We start from the raw sequence: 20,034 nt of genomic DNA, 5'->3' as shown, positions 1-20,034 counted from the left end.
GTCCTTGACCACCTGTTGTGTCATTTGGTTTAAGTCACTTTATTTTATTTTGTTTTATTTTTCTCATTACAGGAGACATGCATGTTCATTTGTAGAAAATAAAGAGCAGGGGGGAAAAAAGTAGTAATTCACCCCCAGCTCCACTACCCAGAGATCACCACTGTTGGGTGTTTGGGAGTCCTTCCCACTAGTCTTTCTTTTCTCTGTGTAGCCTTTTGTTTTGTTTTCGTGATACCAGTTTGGTTTCGTTGTATTATTTATGTCGGGATGGGGTATAGTATGTGTCTCAGACATACCTTTGCCTTACTAATTGACTTTTTTTTTAATTATCGAGGTTTATTTCCCCAATAAAAGTTACACAGGCTCAGTGTTGAAAACCTGGAAAACACAGAAAAGTAAAAAGGGGAAAACAGCAGCCATCCAAAACCCCAGTACCAGAGACAGTCACAGATTCCCTGTTGAGGTGTGTCCTTGCGCTGTGTCTCCGGTGCATGGTTTCTCCGTAGCTGTGACCTGTGGTGTATTCAGTCCTGTAGCTGCTTTTTTCACTGCACATTAATAACATCATAAGCATTTTCTCATGTTACTGCAAACTCTCAAACTTTTTTTTAATATAATAAGCTAATATAATTTTTAGAGTGTTCTGATTCTAAAAGTAATATACGCTTTTATCATATAAATATAATAAGAGAGGGGAAAGCATAAAGAGAGGGAAAAGTACACAGAAGTAATCACTATTAACATTTCAGCCTCTCCTTTCCAGCTTTTAATAAGCGTATTTTTAACATAACTATAGTCATGTTATTAACTGTGGTATGTTTTTTTTTAATACTGCATCATGGATACTTTTTTCATGGAAAGTTCCTCAAGGACAACTTTTAATTTATATTTGGTTTTACAAGCTAAAGGAAAGCATAGTGAGCTGCAGTTCTCTCACCAAGGTAGTTTCTTGTGGATCTTTCTATTATACATAGATCATTTATGTTAAAATTTAAAAACACATGCACATAGGTATACCTGCAGTTCTTATATGTACAATTCAAACATACAGTTCTTACCATGGAGATAGTTGTTGTAATAGCTCTTGCGGTTCTGGTTAGGGGGATTTAGCCGTGGGAACCATAGCAGTGCTGCTGAGCACATCCCCATGCCCACATCTCAGCACAGGCACCTGTTTTCAAAGATATCTGTCACAGAAGTGCAAGGTCAAATAGCATCTCCATTTGTGATTTGAACAGATAGTATCAAACCCCTTCAAAAAGATTACACATCCCCCCTCTTAACTGTTACAAGTTTGCTGGCTTCCCTATAGTCCCCCATTTTGAGTATCATCAAAATTTTTACTAGTCTGAAAGTTAAGTCACAGCCCTCATGTTTAACACCTATTTCCTGTTCCATCACTCTCTCCGTGTTGGATCAGAGCTACACTTTTCCACAATTTCAGAATATCCCCACAAGCAGGTGTGCCACTGCCAACTAAAAGCGTCTCCCTTGCTTAAACAGGAAAGGTCATTCTGATTTTTATTCTTGTATGTGAGAGTATATCAAATAACATTAGATATTCACTGATTGGGTTTTTTTTTTCTTTTTTTCCTGGTGAACGTTGAATCGGTCAAGTGCTTTGGTGCAGAGCACACCACCATCAGACCTCACCAGGCTCCCCGTCCTTGTTTTTCTCTCCCCTTTCACTCCTAATACCCATCTCCATTTCCTACCTCCATTTCCCTCTCTGCTGGATGCCCCTGCTCTGGTGCATTTGACTGGTGTCCTGAGATGTGTATGTCTCCTTATGAAATACATGGCGTCAGTGTATCTGTGTGTCGAGTGGGAGTCTAGTTTCCCTAAATAAAACTGTGCAGTACATCTCCCTGTTTCTTTCTCCCCTCCCCTACACTTCTGAGATCTCTCTGTGGCTCTGTGTACATCTAGCCCATTGCCTCCAGCTTGGCTTGTGGCAATTATTTCTCAAGTCTCTGCTGTGCTCAGTGCCAGGAATACATACCCAGGCCCTTGCCTTAAGACCTTGTCACATTTTTAGTATTTAGGATTCTTCCCTTAGGCTAGATTCCCCAGAAAGGAATTTCTGGCAACAGAGAATATGGACACTTTTATTTAAGGCACTGGATACCTGCTGCTTAGCCTGTCCTCCTCTCCAGGCACATAAACCCCAGCCTGCCTCATGCCTCTTCCCCATGTCTCCAGAGCATCCACACAGATTTCGGAAAGGCAGGCAGCTGCCTGGACCACACAGCTACCAGATTCCTTCTGAACTCCAGACTGGAGACTGATTGTCTGGTTTACTAAACAGGGGCTCCCTCGGCCCCTCTCCTCCCAGATGGGGCACTGGAGTTTGAAATATTTCTCAAAATCGTAAAATGTACCCCATCACACCTCATTTAAAACTGATTGCTTTGAGGCATCTTACAAAAATTAAATCCAACAGCATAAAAATAAATAGAAGAAATTAGGGTGAAGGAGAAAATTAAATATGATGACTTAGTGAAGCCTTGGGTAGGGACCATACCCAGACCCCACACTGAACTCTAAAGATGTGGACTCTTACCGGAAGTGACTACCACAGGCAAGGCTCTGACTTTATGGCAGCTAAAGCACGAAGAAAGTGAAATTTGGTGCACGATTCATAGTTCACTCAGTTGGACCAACCAAAAGCTTAAGCGTGCAGCCAGAGAGAAATTTTTCCCAAGGGCCCTCATTGAAAGGCCACTTGGTGAGAGGGCTGCCACGACTTCCTAAGTAAGGCACAATCCTATGAAGTATGTTCCTAGGTCCTCTTCTTGTAGCCTTCAGCTTGTAGGCCACTGATTTGCTCCCATTCAGTTATTCTATAAACATCTACCAGCTGTGTCCTGGCTCTGCTGGGAATACCAGAGAGAAAAAGAGCTGTCCCACCCCTGCCCTCAAGGAGCTTCTTGTTAAGAAGCTTAAGTGATCACACCAATAAATGTGATGTTTACAGTCCTAGGAGGTGCTCTGAGGTCAAGGTTTGTAGCGCCAGGAAAGCACAGCCTAAAGTGAACCCTGCCTCTTCTGCCCAAACCTCCGTCTCAGACAACAGCAGCCCCAGCCCCCTCGCTGCTCAACCAAAGATCGGGAGTCATCCTTCCCCCTGCTTTCTGTCCGCCTTCCAGCCAGCCCTGAGCACATCCTGCGTCTCCAGTCCCAGAGCAAATCTGGGGGTGGGAATGTGGCACAAATGAGGCCCTGCAAAGTGGCCAGTGTGGCTGCAGAAAGAGAACAAGTGTGGTGTGAGCTGCAGCTGAGATGGTCAGGCATGATCACCCATCAGAGTCAGAGGCCAAAGTGAGGACACGGGCTTTGAGCTTGTGGGAACAGGGGGAATCGGCTGAGAGGCTTTAAGCAGGGGAACAGCATGGTCAGATGGATTTCAGCAGGTTCCGGAACAGCCCTGCTGGGAGTGGCTACTGTCCCTGTACCCACACAGCAGCACGTGTTCCCCTCCCGGGTAGAAGCCCCCACCAAACAAATTCAGTAAAGGATGCAGGGAACATGAGTGATATGACAGAGCCTTCCCAAAGTCCAGAATTAACATGTGACAATTGGCTTTACAAACTGTACAAGAGGACATTTCTTACTTTTACCTAACAATAGTAAGACCAATAGAAGCAGCTCTCGGGGCCTGCTCTGTAACTTCCAGCCATCACCGTGGGAGGAGTCTTCCAGAAGAGTGTGGAGCAGGGCACAGATGACTTTAGAGTGCTTGGGGTCTTGATGGCCACTGACGGGCCCCCTAGATTTTTGAGCAGCGAGGAGACTGGGAAGGGCATTCTGAGGCTCAGGCGGCTCTCTTGGGACTCTGAACTTCAGGCTCCCCTCCCGCATGATTCCCAGGAAGGATTCTGGGGTCAGTAATCTTGCCTGCCTCCAGATAAGGGAACCACCAAGCATAAACCTGGACTCTACTGGGTGGTGCATCTGAGGCCTGAGGTTCCTCTCTTTTCCCCCATACCTACAGAAACTAGAAGGCCCCTAGTTCTGTCTGAGATTCTTCCTGACACCATTCCCTAACTCCAGAGGGGCGAGACCAACCTCCACAAGGGAAGTGGGGACTTCTCTTTTTCTCACAGCCAACCCTGATTTCCTGTTTCTCTTTATATTTCTACCTCAGATATTCTCCCAGGAGTACATCAACCTCTTGCTGTCCATGTATTTCTTCGTGCTGGGAATCCTGGCCCTGTCCCACACCATCAGGTCAGAAGGCATCTCTGCAACATTTGAAGCGGCTTTCTCAGGAGCCAGTACAGGGTCTTGGATGAGATCATGACCTTTGGCGTCATTCAGAGCCAGGTTTGAATCCTGGCTGTAAAACCCAAGGGAATCTTTCCCCTGTGTCACACCGTGGGTAACCTGGGACCATAACCTCTGTGAGCCCCAGTTTCCTTCCAAGAACTGATAAGAGTCTCTGGTGGATGTTTCCCACCACCATCGTTGTTGGGAAAGTTATTTGTGAACAGTAACGTCACATTAGTCATCACAGTGCTGAAATGAGTAAATGCTAGTGCCACCTGCCAGGTGTTGTAGTCTGCTGTGTGCCAAGCACTAAGCCAGGCTCTTCACACATGATCGTACTTCATAATGAGAGAGAGGCAGTATAGTGAGAAGTTAACGTGGGCAAGCTCTGGAATTCGACCACCAGACTCTGCCACCCAATAGCCCTGTGACTTTGAGCAAGTTATTTAATCTCTTTGGCTTCAGTTTCCTCCCCTGAATGTGGAGGAAAATAATAGTACCTTCCTCATGGGTCATGTGGAAAACTTTTAGCACAGTATCTGGTAATGTGTTCAATAGCTGTTAACTGTTGCTGTTACTTATTACTGTCTACTTAACCTGCCAGGTAACCTTGTAAGGTTAGCTTTTGCTTCTAATCCTATGTAACATTTAGAAACCGAAGCTCAAAGAGGTTAAGAAATTTGCTGGGATCACACAGCTGAAAGCAGCAGAGCCAAGATTCAAACCCAGGTCTGGGTGGCCCCAGAACCATCTGCCTCCCACTGCCACCCTGTTAGGTTGTCACAGTCTTGCGTCAGTTCATTGGGAATGAGGGTTCTAGGCTAGTGATCCTTGAGTGAAGCTGTGAGTACCGTTTTAGACAGGCCAGCTCTCCATGTGTTGTAAACATTTGCCATGCCTGGCCCTACTTACCAAATGGGGATTGCACCCCAAGTCCATCCCCTAGTGTGACTTCAGAAGCATCCCAGCCTGTTTCCATCTGGCCCCTTGAGCCTCAGGCTAAGAACCACTGATAGACCACAAGGTGGCCAGCAGACCAGGGAGAGTTCTCAGGAGGAAGGAACATAACTTGACTCAGCTTTGAAGGGTAGGGAACCTGGAAAGGGTGCCAAGGCGGGAGAAGCCCGGCCAGGAGCAGAAGGTCTGTGCAAAGTGAGGGCGCAGCTGGGACCTTCCCTAAGTGCTGGAGAGAGAGAGGGAGCAGATCCACTCATGAGAGGCCTTGGAAGCCAAGGCAACTTCGGCATCATTCCTCTAGGCACACTGGCAGAGGACAGGGTGGTAGTCAGGGGCATGGGCTCGGGGACAGACAGTCCAGGAGCTAAGGCCCAGCTCTCCTGTCTCTGTCATTTGGGTGAGATACTCAGTCCTCTGAGCATCAGTTTCTTCTGATGCCACGAGCCCTTCTCATAGGGGCCGTAAGGATCAAGTGAGCCATGTCTGTGACATGCCAGGCATAGCATGAGTCGGACAGCTGGCCCACAGTCACACAGCTGGGACTTGAACTCTGGTCTTTTGACTGAGTTTACTGTTGTCTTCAATGGCACCTACCCTTCACCCACAAAATCTAGTTCTAGTCACCTTGAGAGAATTCTAATCTAGTCCAGGGAAAAATAAAGGCCCAGGGAACCTGAATGACTTGGATTTGTCAAGATAGTGGCAGGTGCCACCCATCCTCGAAGGACAGACCTCTCCTCTCCTGAGGGGCCTGGGTGGGGGTGGGGCAGGGGCTGTCACCTCGAGGGTCTGGGGTCCCTGCGTTCTCATGCCGACTAGGTCCCCCAGTTCTAGCTCACCCCCCACCCACATCCGCGGAAGGCTTGAGGGCCCCAGTCCCCCCCAAAGCCCAAACATCACCTCAGAGTGTGGGAACCCGGTGTATTCGAAAAGCCGCTATTGGGCCATGACCTGAAGGCTTGGCCACTTCGTTTCATCTCGACGACCCTGCAAGAGAGGCCACCATCCTCATTTTGTATATAAACCTATATTGACACCAAAGACTTTTTCTTCATTTTAGAACAGTAATTAAGGAACATTGCCTCAAATTTCACATGGATTAACCAAGAAACAATTGTCTTTTAATCAGTTAATAATTTTTAACTGATAGAAATTATGAACAGAAAATAGAACCAACAATAGCTAAAATTGTGCATGGTTAAAGAGTCTAAAAATTAACAGAAGAATCATCTTAGTAAAATTTAGAGCACAATAATTTGATCTGGGAAAATTAGACTTTATAAAAATAATGGGTTGCCATGGGCAGAGGGATACTCTCCATACAGTGTCAGAACTATCTGAAAAATTTGATACAGACCCAAAACTGAAATGAAAGAAATCATTTACATTACACAAACTTTTCATAGAAAATAACTGAATCAGCTGAAAATAATATTAGCTAAAAATGGGGAGAGCATAATGTAATCGTGGTATTTAGAAAGTTGAGCCAAGAATTAAATTTGCTTTTCTTCTTCAGTCAAATTGAGTTTTCTTAAATACTTTCTCAAAGAAAATCTGTGGTGTTGTCAGAATTTTGTTGAGCTCTTTGTACCATGTGTCAGACCTTCCTCTGGATCCAAGCAAGGTCTGAAGGTTGTAGACACGGGAAGTTGAGGCCCAGAGGGGTGTGTGACCACCGGGATTCATGACTGGTGAGGTTTTGAGCCCAGTCTGCCATGACTCCACTGCCAGTACTTTTTCCAGTTTTGGTGGAAGTAAAGGGGAAGAGAGAGTATAAAGAGGGTGGGCCTGCCGTCCCCTCCAGCAGGCCTGGTCTCCTGAGGATGGGCAGAGAAGCCTGCCACAAGGCTGGAAGAGCTGAGCCCCGAGCTGCACCAGCCCCAGGTGGAGGTTGTGCCTTCCTTCCACCTCCACCACCACCCTCAAGCCTCTCTGGGGAGAACTCTCAGCTTGGGGTGCTGGAGGAGGCAGGGACCTAAGCTTGCCTTCACCTTGTATAGTTCCAGGACTCTGGCACACGCCAAAATCCTTCCTGCCAAGGGAACCTCAGCTTATTTTTATCACCTCTGAACTCACACCCATGAAGCTGACCTTTAGGTGAAATAAGGCTCATAAGGCCAAAATCTGCCACCCTAGGAGGAAGAAGCCACGTCACCAGCTTCACTGACCCTGTCTTTCCACCCCCAGGGGAGAAGGGCACCGGGATGTGGTTTCCCAACAGGAAGCAGTGACCTTTGGGTCTGACATTGAGCCATTGAAGGCCACATGAATCTGCCTGCTACAAAAGTCTGCAGAGGCATTCAGCAAGCATTTATCAGCTATGGAGTTCACTTATACCAGCGAGGTGGCCTGATTCTTGCCCTGTGTTACCCTGCAGCCCCTTTTCTTAGGACAGCAGTGAGATCGGTCTGGCTTCCTATTGAAATTGGAGCTGCAGTTAAGCTTATAGAGTACCAAGCATACCTTAATCCTCCTAATAACTTGTTACTGTAGTGTTCCAAATGTAGAAACAGTTGCACAGAACAGTTAGGTAACTTTCCCAAGATCACACAGCTAATCAGTGGCAGAGTCAGAATTTGAACCCAGGAAGTCTGGCTCCAGAGCCCATGCTCTTAACCGTTGCACTCTGCTGGTTAAGAAGCTAAGCAGCAAGCCCCTAAGGAAGAGGCCAGCATGGAGTGAAGGACCTATCTTCTCAGGCCTTCTCTCTGCTTCTGTACACACACTCTGGCTTCAGACTTCTAAAAGTGATTCAGCAAACTGAGCTGGAAGTAGCTTCGGGCTCCAGCCATCCTGGTTCTGCCTTCCACCTCCTCAGAGCCCTGCTGTGGAAGCCCACTCCCAGTCCCATCTTTGTGCTGGCCATGCTTCTGCTCACAGAGCCCTCTCATTCATGCCACAGCCCTGCAGACTCGGAGGAATTGACTGACAAATGGGGAACCTGAGGCCCAGAGATGGTTCTTAACTCTATGTATTTCTCCAACCTCCAGGGTCTTAGGAAGAGAGCTCCCTTTCCCTGCTCTTACTGCTCTGCCCTGGGTGCCTCCCGGCCTGCCTCCATTTACCTAGCAGTCGGAGCACCATTCTGGATGTGCCCGCCTCATTGGGCATTTTCATTAATATGATACTGCCAAATGCTTTCAGGCTCAGGCTCTGGACAAGCACCAAGAATGATGGAGGTTCACAGTTCTTATGTCCTTTTTGTGGGTCTGAGGCTAGGCTAAGCTCCTCCCCTGCTTTCTCTTATCTTCGCAACCCTTTGAGACAGGAGGTATTATCCCCACAGACAGCTAAGGAAATGAACACTGAAGTGGCTCACCCAAGGCCACACAGCTGGTATGTGGCAGAACAGGCTTTAGGGCTGGGCCACCCAACCTTGTAAGCGCTGCCCCATACTGCTGCCCCAGGACCAGTCTGGGCCAAGAGGCCCCAATTGGTTAACCTTGCTATGAAGTGATGCAGAGAAAGTCTGTTCTCTGCCTGTCCAGGAAGCAATGAATATGCTGGGTAATCAGAGAGAATGCTTCCAGAGATGAGGCCAGGCCCGTCCTGAGCAACAGAGGCCTCGTGGAAGGAATGCACATGAGGGTGCTCCACCCTTGGGGTTGTGATTCCTCTAGCTGATCGAGTCCAGCTGAATTTGTGGAAATCTCGGGCCTGACGTGTCAGGGTGTGGGCTAGGGAGTGACCGTCAGATCATCTGACTGATTGTTCTAGAAGGGAGTCCAGGAATACACATTCTTGACAAGGGGACTCTCATACAGATGGTCCATGGACCAGGCTCTGAAGTCTGTTATCTCTTAAAAACTATTTTACATGAAAGTCTGTCTGGCTCTGCTTTGTTTTTCCTGGATAATAAGAGGCAGAGAAGAAGCACTAGGAATCCAGAGACCTAGGTTCCAGTCTCAGCTCAGATACTGACTCCCCTTGTGTCCCCGGGCAGTCCCCTGCCCTCTGAGGGCCAGCTGTGTTTCCACATCTGTAAAATGGAGACAACAACTCCCACCTGTTAGGGCAGCCATGAGGGCACCAGGAGGTAACAGCCATGGATGGGTGCCTGTGGGGGGGTGCCGGGCTGTGATGGCCCTTGGGGGCTCTTTGCCGACCTGCTTTGTCTTTCCTTCCAGCCCCTTCATGAGTAAGTTTTTTCCAGCCAACTTCCCAAGTCGACAGTACCAGCTGCTCTTCACACAGGGCTCTGGGGAGAACAAGGAAGGTCAGTGCTGCCTGTTCCCCGCCTTGGGTGCCTTCCGCCGCCATCCCCCTTTGTCCCTCCCGTGCTGCGGCTCTGCGGTTGAGTGAGTGACGGACAGGTGGGCTCTGGAATCATGCCGCCTGGGTTCACGTCCCAGCTGTGCTGCTGCCCTCATGCGGGACTCTGGGTGAACGTATTTACCTCTCTGAGCCTTGGGTGTTTTGTTGCGGGTTTTTTCCCATCTGTAAAATGAAGATGATAATCTAGTGCCTCCCTCATAGGCATGTTGTTAGGACTGCAAGTAAGTGATGAGTGGAAAGCGTTCTGCACAGTGCCTGGCTCGTGGTAGGGGCTTTGCAGAGTTGGCTGTCACATCTGTCTTTAGTGTGATTGCTCTCCCTCTTAAGAGTTGGAAAGGGGGTTCAATGGCTTTTTTGAAACAAATGAAAACTATGGGAAATTGGGGAAAGCCTAGGCATTGGGGGTTTTTTTTAGGGGCTAAGTTCAAATGCTCTACAAGCTTGACCAAGTGGTGGAAGGTGTTTCTCGTGTAAAAAGTTTGTCTGAATATCAGTCTCTCTCTTCCTGACACCTAATACTCTGCTTTGTCCCTAGAGAGCCATAATTTCTTGTGATTACTTTTTGCATCACTAGTGCATCTGTGCCTGATAAATGATTGTTGAACTAAAAAAAAAGGCTGAGCTTGTACCATGTAGTCCTTGGGGTCCCAGGCCCCATCTGTCTCATGCTGAGGTGGCCCTCGGGTCCAGGGTGGCACATGGTCACCCCACAGTGCCACCATAGGGAAGGAGAGGCAGCTGTATAACAGGCCCACTAGCTACAGGGGAAGCTGGAAAATGTGGCCCTGAGCTAGTTGGCTTCATGTCCTGTTAAAATCATAAGGGTACTATTACTCCAGAGCAGGGTACAGAAAGTGAGGCCAACCAGCAGTCTGCCACACTTGGGAATCTGAAAGAAATGGCTGTGTTCTGTGACCCTGGGCGAGCTCCCCTACCTCTCTGGGCTTCCCTACTAGGAAACCCGGAAGTGATGGAAAATGGTTTCAACATCAGGATGGCCACCAAAGGCCTCCATCTCTTAGCTTTTTCCCCCTCCTCTTCCTCCTCTGCTAGTGACTCAGGGCTGCCGGCAACCTTCTTGATTCCTTTGCTGGCAAGGTAAGAAGATTCCTGAAGGGACCTTGCCAGAGACCTGGGTTAAGGGGCAGCTGGCATGGAGTGGGTACCCAGTAGGTGCCAGGCACTGTGCTGAGTGCTTCGTAAGGACCATCTCACTTGCCCCTTGCAGTGGCCCTGTCAGGGAGGTGCTCTGACCCCTTGTTACAAATGAGGAAACGGAAGCTCAGAGTGGGAACTGCTTTCCCCCCAAGGTCGCCCAGCTACAGGTGCAGGGCCTGTGCCTGCAGCACCAGGGACCGCCTCTCTCTAGGAAAGCGGAGGGGCTGGAGGCGGCCCTGGTGAGCACCTCTGGCCTCTGGGCCTCTGGCAGTGCCCACAGCCATGCCCTCCTCCGTCCAGGGGCTGACAGGTGGGAGGGGCAGGCCCGCCCCGGGGAGTGGACTTACCCGGCCTCTCTGCCCAGAGATCATCAATTACGAGTTTGACACTAAGGACCTGGTGTGCCTGGGCCTGAGCAGCATCGTCGGTGTCTGGTACCTGCTGAGGAAGGTGAGTAGCCGGGGCCTGGTGCAGAGGGGGCAGCACTGGATGGCAGGGGCAGGGCGGGGCCCAGAGAGCTGATGTTGCTCCCACCTGCCCCAGCACTGGATTGCCAACAACCTCTTTGGCCTGGCCTTCTCCCTTAATGGGGTGGAGCTCCTGCACCTGAACAACGTCAGCACTGGCTGCATCCTGCTGGGCGGACTCTTCATCTACGATGTCTTCTGGGTGAGTCAGGCAGGAGTGGGAAGGATGTCTGGCTGCTGGGCCCCCTTGCCTTCTACTGCCCTGTCTCTCTGACCCAAGCAGCAGCCATCTAATGGAGGGCAGCTGCCTGGGCCTGGAGGTCAGGACACCGGAGTAGGTCCTCTCTGGGCTCAGCTGCCCGCATCTGTGAAACCAGTGAGAACGTAGACTCCCCACTTGCTGAGGGCCCATGTGTGCCAGGATCTCCCAGCCACCCTCACAGTAGCCCGAGCTGGGGTGCACTCATCCTGTGTCTCCCCAGCAAGTGAGTTGAGACTGAGCAGCTCAGGCAGGGGTAGTGAATGCAGGTGAACGAGGCCAACACGGGCGCTGACTGTGAGGAAGAGGCTGCTGTTGGCATGCTCTGGCTACACACCAGCCCTGCTAAGGGACCTGCCATGCTCGCTCCAAGAGGCACCGCCAGATATCGAGATCAGCCTGACTTGGGCACCCTTTCTCCTCTGGAGTGGGTGGTGCTGGAGGCTTTATCTCTGAGGAGGGGCAGAGCCCTGAACAATCATAGGATGCCTGGCCCCAGCCACCAGAGGCCCTTTCCTACTCCTTCAAATTGTCCCTCTTTGTTGCCCAGAACCAGGAGCCCAGTGAAGTGTCTGTATGAGCAGTGTTGCCTGGCTACCTAATCTCAACCTCCCATCGTGTGGGAGCCCCTCCTCACTCCCTGCCCCACTCCCTGCGGGTTCCAGGCAACGTCCCTCCCCAGCTGGCCCTCACTTCCATCCAGACTCCTCTCTCCTCCTTCTAGGTATTTGGCACCAACGTGATGGTGACAGTGGCCAAGTCCTTTGAGGCGCCAATAAAATGTAAGCGACCGCCCCCGCCATGGGCAGTCCCTCTGCCCTACCCACAGCCCTTTCCTTCTTGGTCCCTGTTTCAGTCAGTACCGCTCCCTTAGCTCCTCCCCATGCACCTCGTCCTCTCCAAGCTCCCCTGTGGCTCCTTCCTGGTCTCCTTCTCCTGGAGTCATCTGAATGTTCGTGCACAGCCACTCTCTGCCCAGGTCCTGGCCTCCAGGCTTGGTCACAGTGCAGTGTGCCGTGGGGTGACCTGGAAAGAGCAAACACTGCAAGGGGGTGTCCAGCACAGCTTGGTTGGGGCATGCAGGGGCTCTCCAGAAGGGGGGTCACCCACACTGACCTCAGAAGCCCCCTCACTGGGTCCTTTTCACCTGTCTGTCCCATGCCTCTCACACTCTACGGATTTTGTTCTTCAGTGTAGCCATTGTTTATAAAGACTAGAAAATCCAGCTACAGGCATCCTCACACAGTGTAAATTTTGTCATCTTACATTGCAGCAAGCCCAGTGGTGGGGCATCTCAGGGTCAGGCTAATGACCTTCAGTGGAGTCACTGAGAGCCGCAATTACATTAGTCTCAGCTTGTCCGCCTTTCCCCTATGCTCATCCCTTCGTGGCCCAAGCTGGCTGCCCCACTTCCTGAGTTGGTGCCTTACACAGCCACTCCCAGAGGCATGAGATGGGGCTTTATTTCTCTCTTTCATCAGAGAGAGATGTTTTTCCCCAAAATCCCCCATATTTCATTGGCCAGAATTGAATCACAGGCCCAAATCCAAATCAGTCCTCAGCAAGGAGGACAGGAAAAGCATGATTAGCTTAGAGCTTAAGCCTTAGACTAATCAAGAGTCGCCTCCTGAGATCACGGGACCCCAAGAGGAGGACAGACTCAGGCACAGCGACAAGGAAGAAGGGGCATATTTTGGTGGGGCATCAAAAGTGAATGAGCGCTGCGGGAGGTATTGGCTCATGCCATCAGGCAGTTGGGGTGAAAACCTGGGAGACTCAAGAAATATCCATCTTCTTCATAGTTTTATCCTCCATGAGTTGTCGAGAGACTCCTGGCTACACAGTGCTCCTAAATGGTACAGTCCCAGCTCTGTGAGCCCAGAGGAAAACAATTTGTTCCCAGCTTCGGCTGGAACAAGCCCACAAGGCGTGGCCTGGCCTGTGAGCCAGGTGCTCCTGCTGAGGAGATGGCCAGGATGGACCTGGGTCGCTGCCCTCTCCAGTGCCTGGGAGCAGTGTTTGAATTGGCAGACCCCTGGAGCCAAGGGAGTAAAGCGAGGGCAGCTCTCCAGATCAGGAGAACAGGAACTGGGCAAACCAGAAGAGTGGCTCTTGCCCATGTGCTGTGGTGGATAAGCCCAGACAAGGCTCCAGAAAGCTTTCACAGGTCATGAAGGATGATTACATTTCCCCAGCAAGCAAGGGTAATATGTGTGTTTGAAACAGTGTAGCTTCAGCAAAGGGCTAGAGGCAGGAAAATGCATGGAGGGCCCTGGGAACAGAGAATCAGAAGGGAATGTGGCAGAGTTCAGGGGAGCAGCAGGAAACAGGCCAGATTTGGGGAAGCCGAGGATGTGCCAAGGAGCCTAGACCCTACCCAGTAGGCAGTGGACGAGCCATTGGAAGGCTTTGAGCAGGGAAGCAGCACTGTCGTATTTGGTGTCTGGTGCTTGGAATCTGGTTTTCTGGCTTAGGAAGAAGGCCCCTTGCCTTCTACTGCTAGGAGTAGAGCTCAAAGCCAGAATCATAGAGCAGTGAAGTTCAGGCTAAATGAACTTGAATCCCAGATCTGACACAGGCTGGCTGTGTGGCCTTAGAGAAGAGACCTCATCTCTCTGGGCCCTGGTTTCGACATCTGCCACCCAGAATTGAATGGTACCAGGATTGGAGGATTGAATGAGGAGATCAATAAATCATGACTGCATTCAAGACAGGGAGAAGTGGGCAAGGAAGGGCATCTGTGTGTTTAAGAAAGAGAAAGCGTGCCCAGAACCCTAGCGTACCTCTGCTTACGTGCCAGAGCTGGGTCATGTGACCACCTCTAGCCGCAGGGGAAGTCAGGAATTGTCCAGATTGTCTTAGCCTTACACCCCACTTGATCCATCACCTGGAAAGGCTGCTCCACTCAATGTCACAACTAGGTTAGTAAAGAAGGCATGGGGTAGCAGTTACCAGTGTGTGCAAATCACTGGTTCTCACCACAACCCTGTGGGGTCAGTTTTATTATACCCATTTCACAGGTGAGAAAACTAAGAGCAGTTGACTAACCTATGCACAGTGACACAGCAGAGCCTGATTCAGACCCACACAGTCTGACCCTGAAGCCCACACCTACCTGCTTACAAGGCCCTATGGATGAAATCCAATAACAGCTGCCTCTTGCTGTAACTGGACACACAGTGGGTTATTTCTCTCCATCTATATTTATCCCAACAAGCCAGCCAGGATTTCTGAATGAGGGGCTGTAGGCAAGGAATTTGTAGATGTGTAGCCAGCCCTTTCTGCCCCAGCACATCAGCGAGAACCTACAGCCCAGCCTCCCCTGCTGCAGAATGGGGCCACCACCTGTGCATAGCCCTGCTGCAGTGAGGTGGAGAGATGGTGTAGCAGTCAGCTCTGCATGGGTTCCTCTTTCTTACATACTTGGCTTTAGGGTGGATCTCATTTAACCAGAGGCTTCCAAAGCCATAAAAGGGCATTAAAGTTAAATGGTATGTGAGTTATGGCTCAGTAAAGGCATTAACCCTTTGGCCTTGCTGATCCTAGATTCTTCCCCGCTCTAACCATCTGTGGTTCCAGATGGAGATTTGCCGTTCAGCCTGTCAACATCCTCTTGCCTCCCCATCCCCACCCCCCCACCCAGAAATTCAAGTGTGTGTTTCATACAACAGAAGTGGGGGCTAGGAGTCAAAGTGGGCTGGGCTCTCACCAGCTCCCCGCATCCCTGCCTCCCCTTGCAGTGGTGTTTCCCCAGGATCTGCTTGAGAAAGGCCTTGAAGCGGACAACTTTGCCATGCTGGGACTCGGAGATATCGTCATTCCAGGTGACCAGGCTGTAGTGGGCCACAGTGCACGTGATGGAGGGAGTACTCCCTGAATCAGGGAGGGGTACCATGGAACAGATAGCCTTACCCACTGGGAACTGGAAAGAGAAAGGTTTGGGATGGGTGATTCCAACTTCCACCCCCGCCCCTGGGTCAACCCAGGGTTTGGTGAAGGAGTTCGCCTCAGCACACATTGCAGAATGCCAGTCATGTGCCAGGCCCTGAGCCTGGGCCCTGGTGGACAGCAGTGAGTAAGACCCCTCACAGAGCTTCTGGTCTGAGTGAACAGGCGTTACTCAAGAACTGCAAAAATTAATGTCCAGGGCAGACTGGCATGCACTCCATGAAAAAGCACGTTTCATGGCAGTCTTAAAGGAGCCTGACCCCTCATACACATACAGTGTGCACTTCCCTTCCCATTGTTTCCAAGTGCAGCTGACCCTTGGACAGCACGAGGTTGGGTGCAAAAATCCACGTGTAACTATTGACTCCCCAAAAACTTAACTACTGATAGCCTACCTACTTTTGACCAGGAGCCTTACCAATAATATAAACAGTCGATTGATGTATTTTTTATGTTCTATATATATATATTACATACTATATTATCATAATCAAGTTAGCTGGAGAAAAGAAATTTTTCAAATTGTTGCAAATCTCCCAAAACTTTTCCAATATATTTATTGAAAAAAATTTGCATAGAAGTGGACCCATGCAGTTCAAACCCACGTTGTTCAAGGGTCAGCTGTATTACAGATGTGCTAGAACTGCCAAAGTCCCCTCGATCCTCCTCTCCCAGTGCTGGCAAGGCTCCAGGGAGAACACACCTATGTGTGTGGACACAAGCACTGTGGATGTGGGCTCCTGTGTTTGCACTCTTGGCAGGTGGACATGGCACCCACCTGCTTGGCTGCACAAGCTGGCCTCAGTCCCTTCCCTGTGTGCATGCTGGTCAGTGCCCTGGGAGGTGGCGAGCACACAGCCCTGGGGTACCAGCAGCCTAAACGACTGGTCAGGAAACTGAGGGCAAAGCTGCACTGCCATGCTAAGGGCATGTGTGTTCACAAATCTGGGCCTGGTGACAAGAATGGCGAACATCCAGAGGGCATGCTTGCTCCCAGAGCCTGAGGGTCAGAGGGTTAGAAACACCCAGTGCTTACTTAAAAGAAGAAAGTTTGGAACTAATTAAAAGTGAATTCATTGCCCACCATAGGAAGTAATAGCAATTCTAAGAACTGGGGTGGTGCAGGCACTTCTCTTGTGATACTGTGATGCGTCTGGCCGTGAGCCAGAGAGGCCTTCTGTCTTCCACCATTGAGGAAACTGAGGTTTAATGAAGGGACTTAAATAACTTCACACACAAGTCAGCAGCAGCGCAGGACTCAGACCAGGTCTGCAGACTATAAAAATAAAGTTACACATCAGAACTGCTCTTACAACAGTAACTACAACAGTTAAGATGTTGATAACAGCAGCCATCATTTGTCGAGCACCTGTTGTGTGCCTAGTACTGTGTTCAGGGCTTTTAATATACTGCCTGGCTACTTCTAGCAGCCCGATGAGGTAGAGAGTATTTCCATTTTACATATGAGGAAACTGAGACTCAAAGACTTGCCTGAGGCCTTGGAGACAGGGGGCAGGCAGGTATGTTTCCATAACTGCAGTGCTGTGAGGCAGAGGGACTTGCTTCCCCAAAAGAGCAGAGCCATCAGACAGAAGAAATTTGAGTCCTTTAAGCATTCAGCTCACCCTGCAGGTCATAGTCTGTCACAGGCACCAACATAGACTTCTTCCCCAGTGTCTATCGTCATAGTTCTGGGCTTGAGGCATGCACAGGACAGCTCTGCACATCTGTATTTGGCTGTATATATCAAAGTCTTTCAGAAGTCACAATAAATGTAAGTTGATTGCACCTCACACAGCCTCGGTGATACTCTTCAAAGAGAAATGGGTTGCTGCAGAGCACTGTGTGAAGGACCAGATGCATTAGTAGGAGTGAAGGCTCTTGGCAGAGCTCGGACCCTTGGATTAGTTAGAGAACACTTACAGAGTTCAGCCGCCAGGGGGCACTGAGTCCTCAGCTTTGTTTCCAGACAGGCAGCCCTTGCTCTTCTCCACCCACTGACTCCCCGCTCACACCCAGTCTTCAGGGAGGACTAACTCATTTCCATCTGTAAGATGAATCATGTGTTGCCAGTCAGTGCTTCTGAACAACACGGAATGTTTTGGCTCTTGAGAGCCTGCTGTCAGCTAACTGAGACTCAGCTCTTGCCCTGACTGCACCTAAATACTAATCAGCGAGAAAGATGCACACATGGATATGGTATGTGTGCAACATACAGAGGTTGGATTGGCTGGCTGTGTCACGGGGACTCAGGCTCCTGGGGTGTCTGGGCTGGCTTTTGAGACGCAAATATGAGTACAGTGGGTGGACAGAATTAACCATCCTTTCCTGAGCTCCTGCAGAGCCTCCAGGTAGTCTGCTTGCTCTCCTACTCTTTCTCCCTTCAACCAAGCAACTGCTACAGGGGTCTTTGGGTCTTTTTCAAAGTCTGTTTGGGTTGTTCTCCTGCTTAGATCTCTTCCAGTGTGTCCCCTTACTCAGGATAAAGACCTAATTGCTCCCCGTGCCCCACAGGCCTTGCTCGACTGGCCCATCCCCAGCATCTCCTACTCTGGGCTTCAACCGAACTGGCTCCTTCGCCCCTGCCACACCCCAGAGCCTCTTTCCTCAGGACCTTTGCACACACTGGTGCCACTCCCTGGCAAGTGTTCCTCAAAGAAGCCCTCCTTCCTCCCATCCTATCTCCTCGACTTGGGTCTCATCCCCTGATACACCTTCCCATAACCAGAGAACATCCTTCACAGTTAAAATCTTACACTGATTTTTATTCCTCTTCGATCAGCATGTCTGCCTCTGGCCCCTTGGCTGAACTCTCTGGGAGCAGGGATTCTGCTTATCCCTGTATTTATTGCCTGTAGTGCCTGGTACTCAGCAGGGTGGATGGACCCAGTGTGACACAGGATGGGACTGTGGGGTGCCAGGTCAGTGTGGACCCAGGCCAAGGCAGAATCCTGGGACCTTATTGTTCTGGGTGGCCTGATGGTAGAGAAGCGGGATTTCTGCTGGCAGTTGGCAGTGTTGGCCACACCCTTGGTCCCCAGTGATTGCTCCAGGACTGGAGCACCAGGCCGGGCTCCACTTGTGTGTTAGTCCACCACCCTGCTCCTCTCGGGCCCAGGCAGGAGCTCCGTCTCCAAGGCCTGGCCCCCTTGCCACCATCTAACTTTGGCTTTCTCCCTGCAGGAATCTTCATTGCCTTGCTGCTGCGTTTTGACATCAGGTAAGCCACATAGGAACCTGACCCTCAAGCTTCATGAGTAAGGGCCTTCCCCAGGCAGGGGTTCTTTGGGGGCTTTTCAGTGACAATCTGGAACCCAGAGGGGGTAACCCAAAGGCCAGCCCCTCCACCCTCACAGCAGCCAGAGCAATGCTGATTTCATTTGCATTTTACATTTTGAGATTCTAAGTGTTCAAAGAGCCTATGGCCCAAAAAAAAAAAAAAAGAAACACAGGCCAAAATATTTAAACCATAAGGCCCTGTGATACCCTTAGTGCTTTCTCATTGCGTGACCTTGACAAGTGACCTGACCTTTCTGGGCTAAGGCTTCACATCCTTAAGTTAGTGATAAACAAGAACTGCCCCCTCAGGTTGCCAAGAAAATCTGGAGAGCATGCTGAGCACCGGGGAAACCCAGCCGCAGCCACAGTCGTCATTATCATTTTTATCAGCCCAGGGTCAGGTCACCATGTCCCAGCTGCTCCAGCAACTCCCCACGCTCTCCTTACTCAGACTTTTTCAGTCCACAGTAGAAAGTGAGCACAAGAGAGAGGGAAGCTGGGCCACTTGGGTCACCACTTGAAGCAGAAAAGGTTGTGCTGAGTTAATGCAGCTGGGCTTGCTGCCAGCAGGTGGCGCTCAGCCTTCCCAGTGGAGGCTGCTGTGTGTATGCGCTTAATTTTTAGGTGCTTTGTGAACTTAATCTCCTCATGCCCAGTATTGCAAAAACAGCCATACTGTTGACGGTGGTAATGAGAAACTCAGTACCAGTATCATTAAAATCCAGTTTGCCTGTGAAACTTTTCTCCACTCACATACATCTGGGTTATTTGTATAGTGCCCGCCACCCTTTACCTCAGAATATGTGGGTTTACAGATAGCCTTTGGAAAGGCCCTGGCCGGTATGTAGGTAGAGGCATGTCTGTGCCAGCCTGCTGTACTCCTGGCTATTCAGAAGTGGTGCAAAGAGACCCTTGGAGTCCACCGGCTGTTTGCTAGAGATGCAGATTCAACTGCCAGCACCCTCAGGGACAGAATCTTACTCCTAGCCTGGGCTTCCAGGATAAGCAAGCCCTTCAGAGCTGGTCCCAGGATCTGTGCACCATTCCCAAAGGGAGGCCACCCCACCCCAGGCTTCACAACAGTACACTTCCAGTTCCAGGCTCAGCAATGGCCAAAGCCAGGAGAGAAGGGGGTCAGAAGTACTCATTTGTTCCACAGATGTTGCTGGATACTCCCAGGTGCTGGAGACATGCACAGAACTCATGTAACAGTGGTATTGTGATTTAGCTCCTCTGAAGCTGATCTGGGATGAATTGCCTCCAAGAAGCCACTGGCATTCTATCCATGCAGTCAGCGTCTATTTAGTATTCCCAACAAGTTACTGAACTGTTGTATCCACCACACTTAAAAATAATAACTCAGCTTTGCAGTTTCTGTACCAGTGTTTCCAAAACATGATCCACCTCAGTCAGTTTGACCTG

General features: G+C 50.1%; 1 protein-coding gene and 1 long non-coding RNA gene across 6 annotated transcripts in view; one reads left to right on the top strand and one right to left on the bottom strand.

Annotated features, from left to right (window-relative positions):
- The window catches only part of HM13 (histocompatibility minor 13), a 36,715-nt gene that overhangs the window by 8,713 nt on the left and 7,968 nt on the right, over positions 1-20,034 (top strand). For all 4 annotated transcript variants that reach the window (XR_001852410.3, XM_017655740.3, XM_017655729.3 and 1 more), the window contains 7 exons: positions 4,148-4,230; positions 9,354-9,442; positions 11,024-11,109; positions 11,203-11,328; positions 12,110-12,167; positions 15,126-15,209; positions 18,517-18,553. Coding sequence is in view for 3 of the 4 variants with exons in the window: in XM_017655740.3 (XP_017511229.1) it covers positions 4,148-4,230; positions 9,354-9,442; positions 11,024-11,109; positions 11,203-11,328; positions 12,110-12,167; positions 15,126-15,209; positions 18,517-18,553 (563 nt within the window). In the remaining variant the exon portion in view is untranslated. The remainder of the gene's footprint in view (positions 1-4,147; positions 4,231-9,353; positions 9,443-11,023; positions 11,110-11,202; positions 11,329-12,109; positions 12,168-15,125; positions 15,210-18,516; positions 18,554-20,034) is intronic.
- LOC140849483 (uncharacterized) lies at positions 3-9,351 on the bottom strand. Of its 2 annotated transcripts, XR_012131394.1 has the most exons (4): positions 9,233-9,351; positions 6,127-6,213; positions 1,059-1,171; positions 3-548 (listed from the first exon to the last, which is right to left on the bottom strand). It is a non-coding gene; the product is annotated as an uncharacterized lncRNA (long non-coding RNA). The 2 variants fall into 2 exon arrangements; XR_012131393.1 differs by having other exon boundaries at positions 3-1,171.

This window comes from Manis javanica, chromosome 5 (assembly GCF_040802235.1).
Source record: "Manis javanica isolate MJ-LG chromosome 5, MJ_LKY, whole genome shotgun sequence".
Classification (NCBI taxonomy): domain Eukaryota; kingdom Metazoa; phylum Chordata; class Mammalia; order Pholidota; family Manidae; genus Manis; species Manis javanica.
This window is presented reverse-complemented; position numbering and strand designations above follow the sequence as displayed.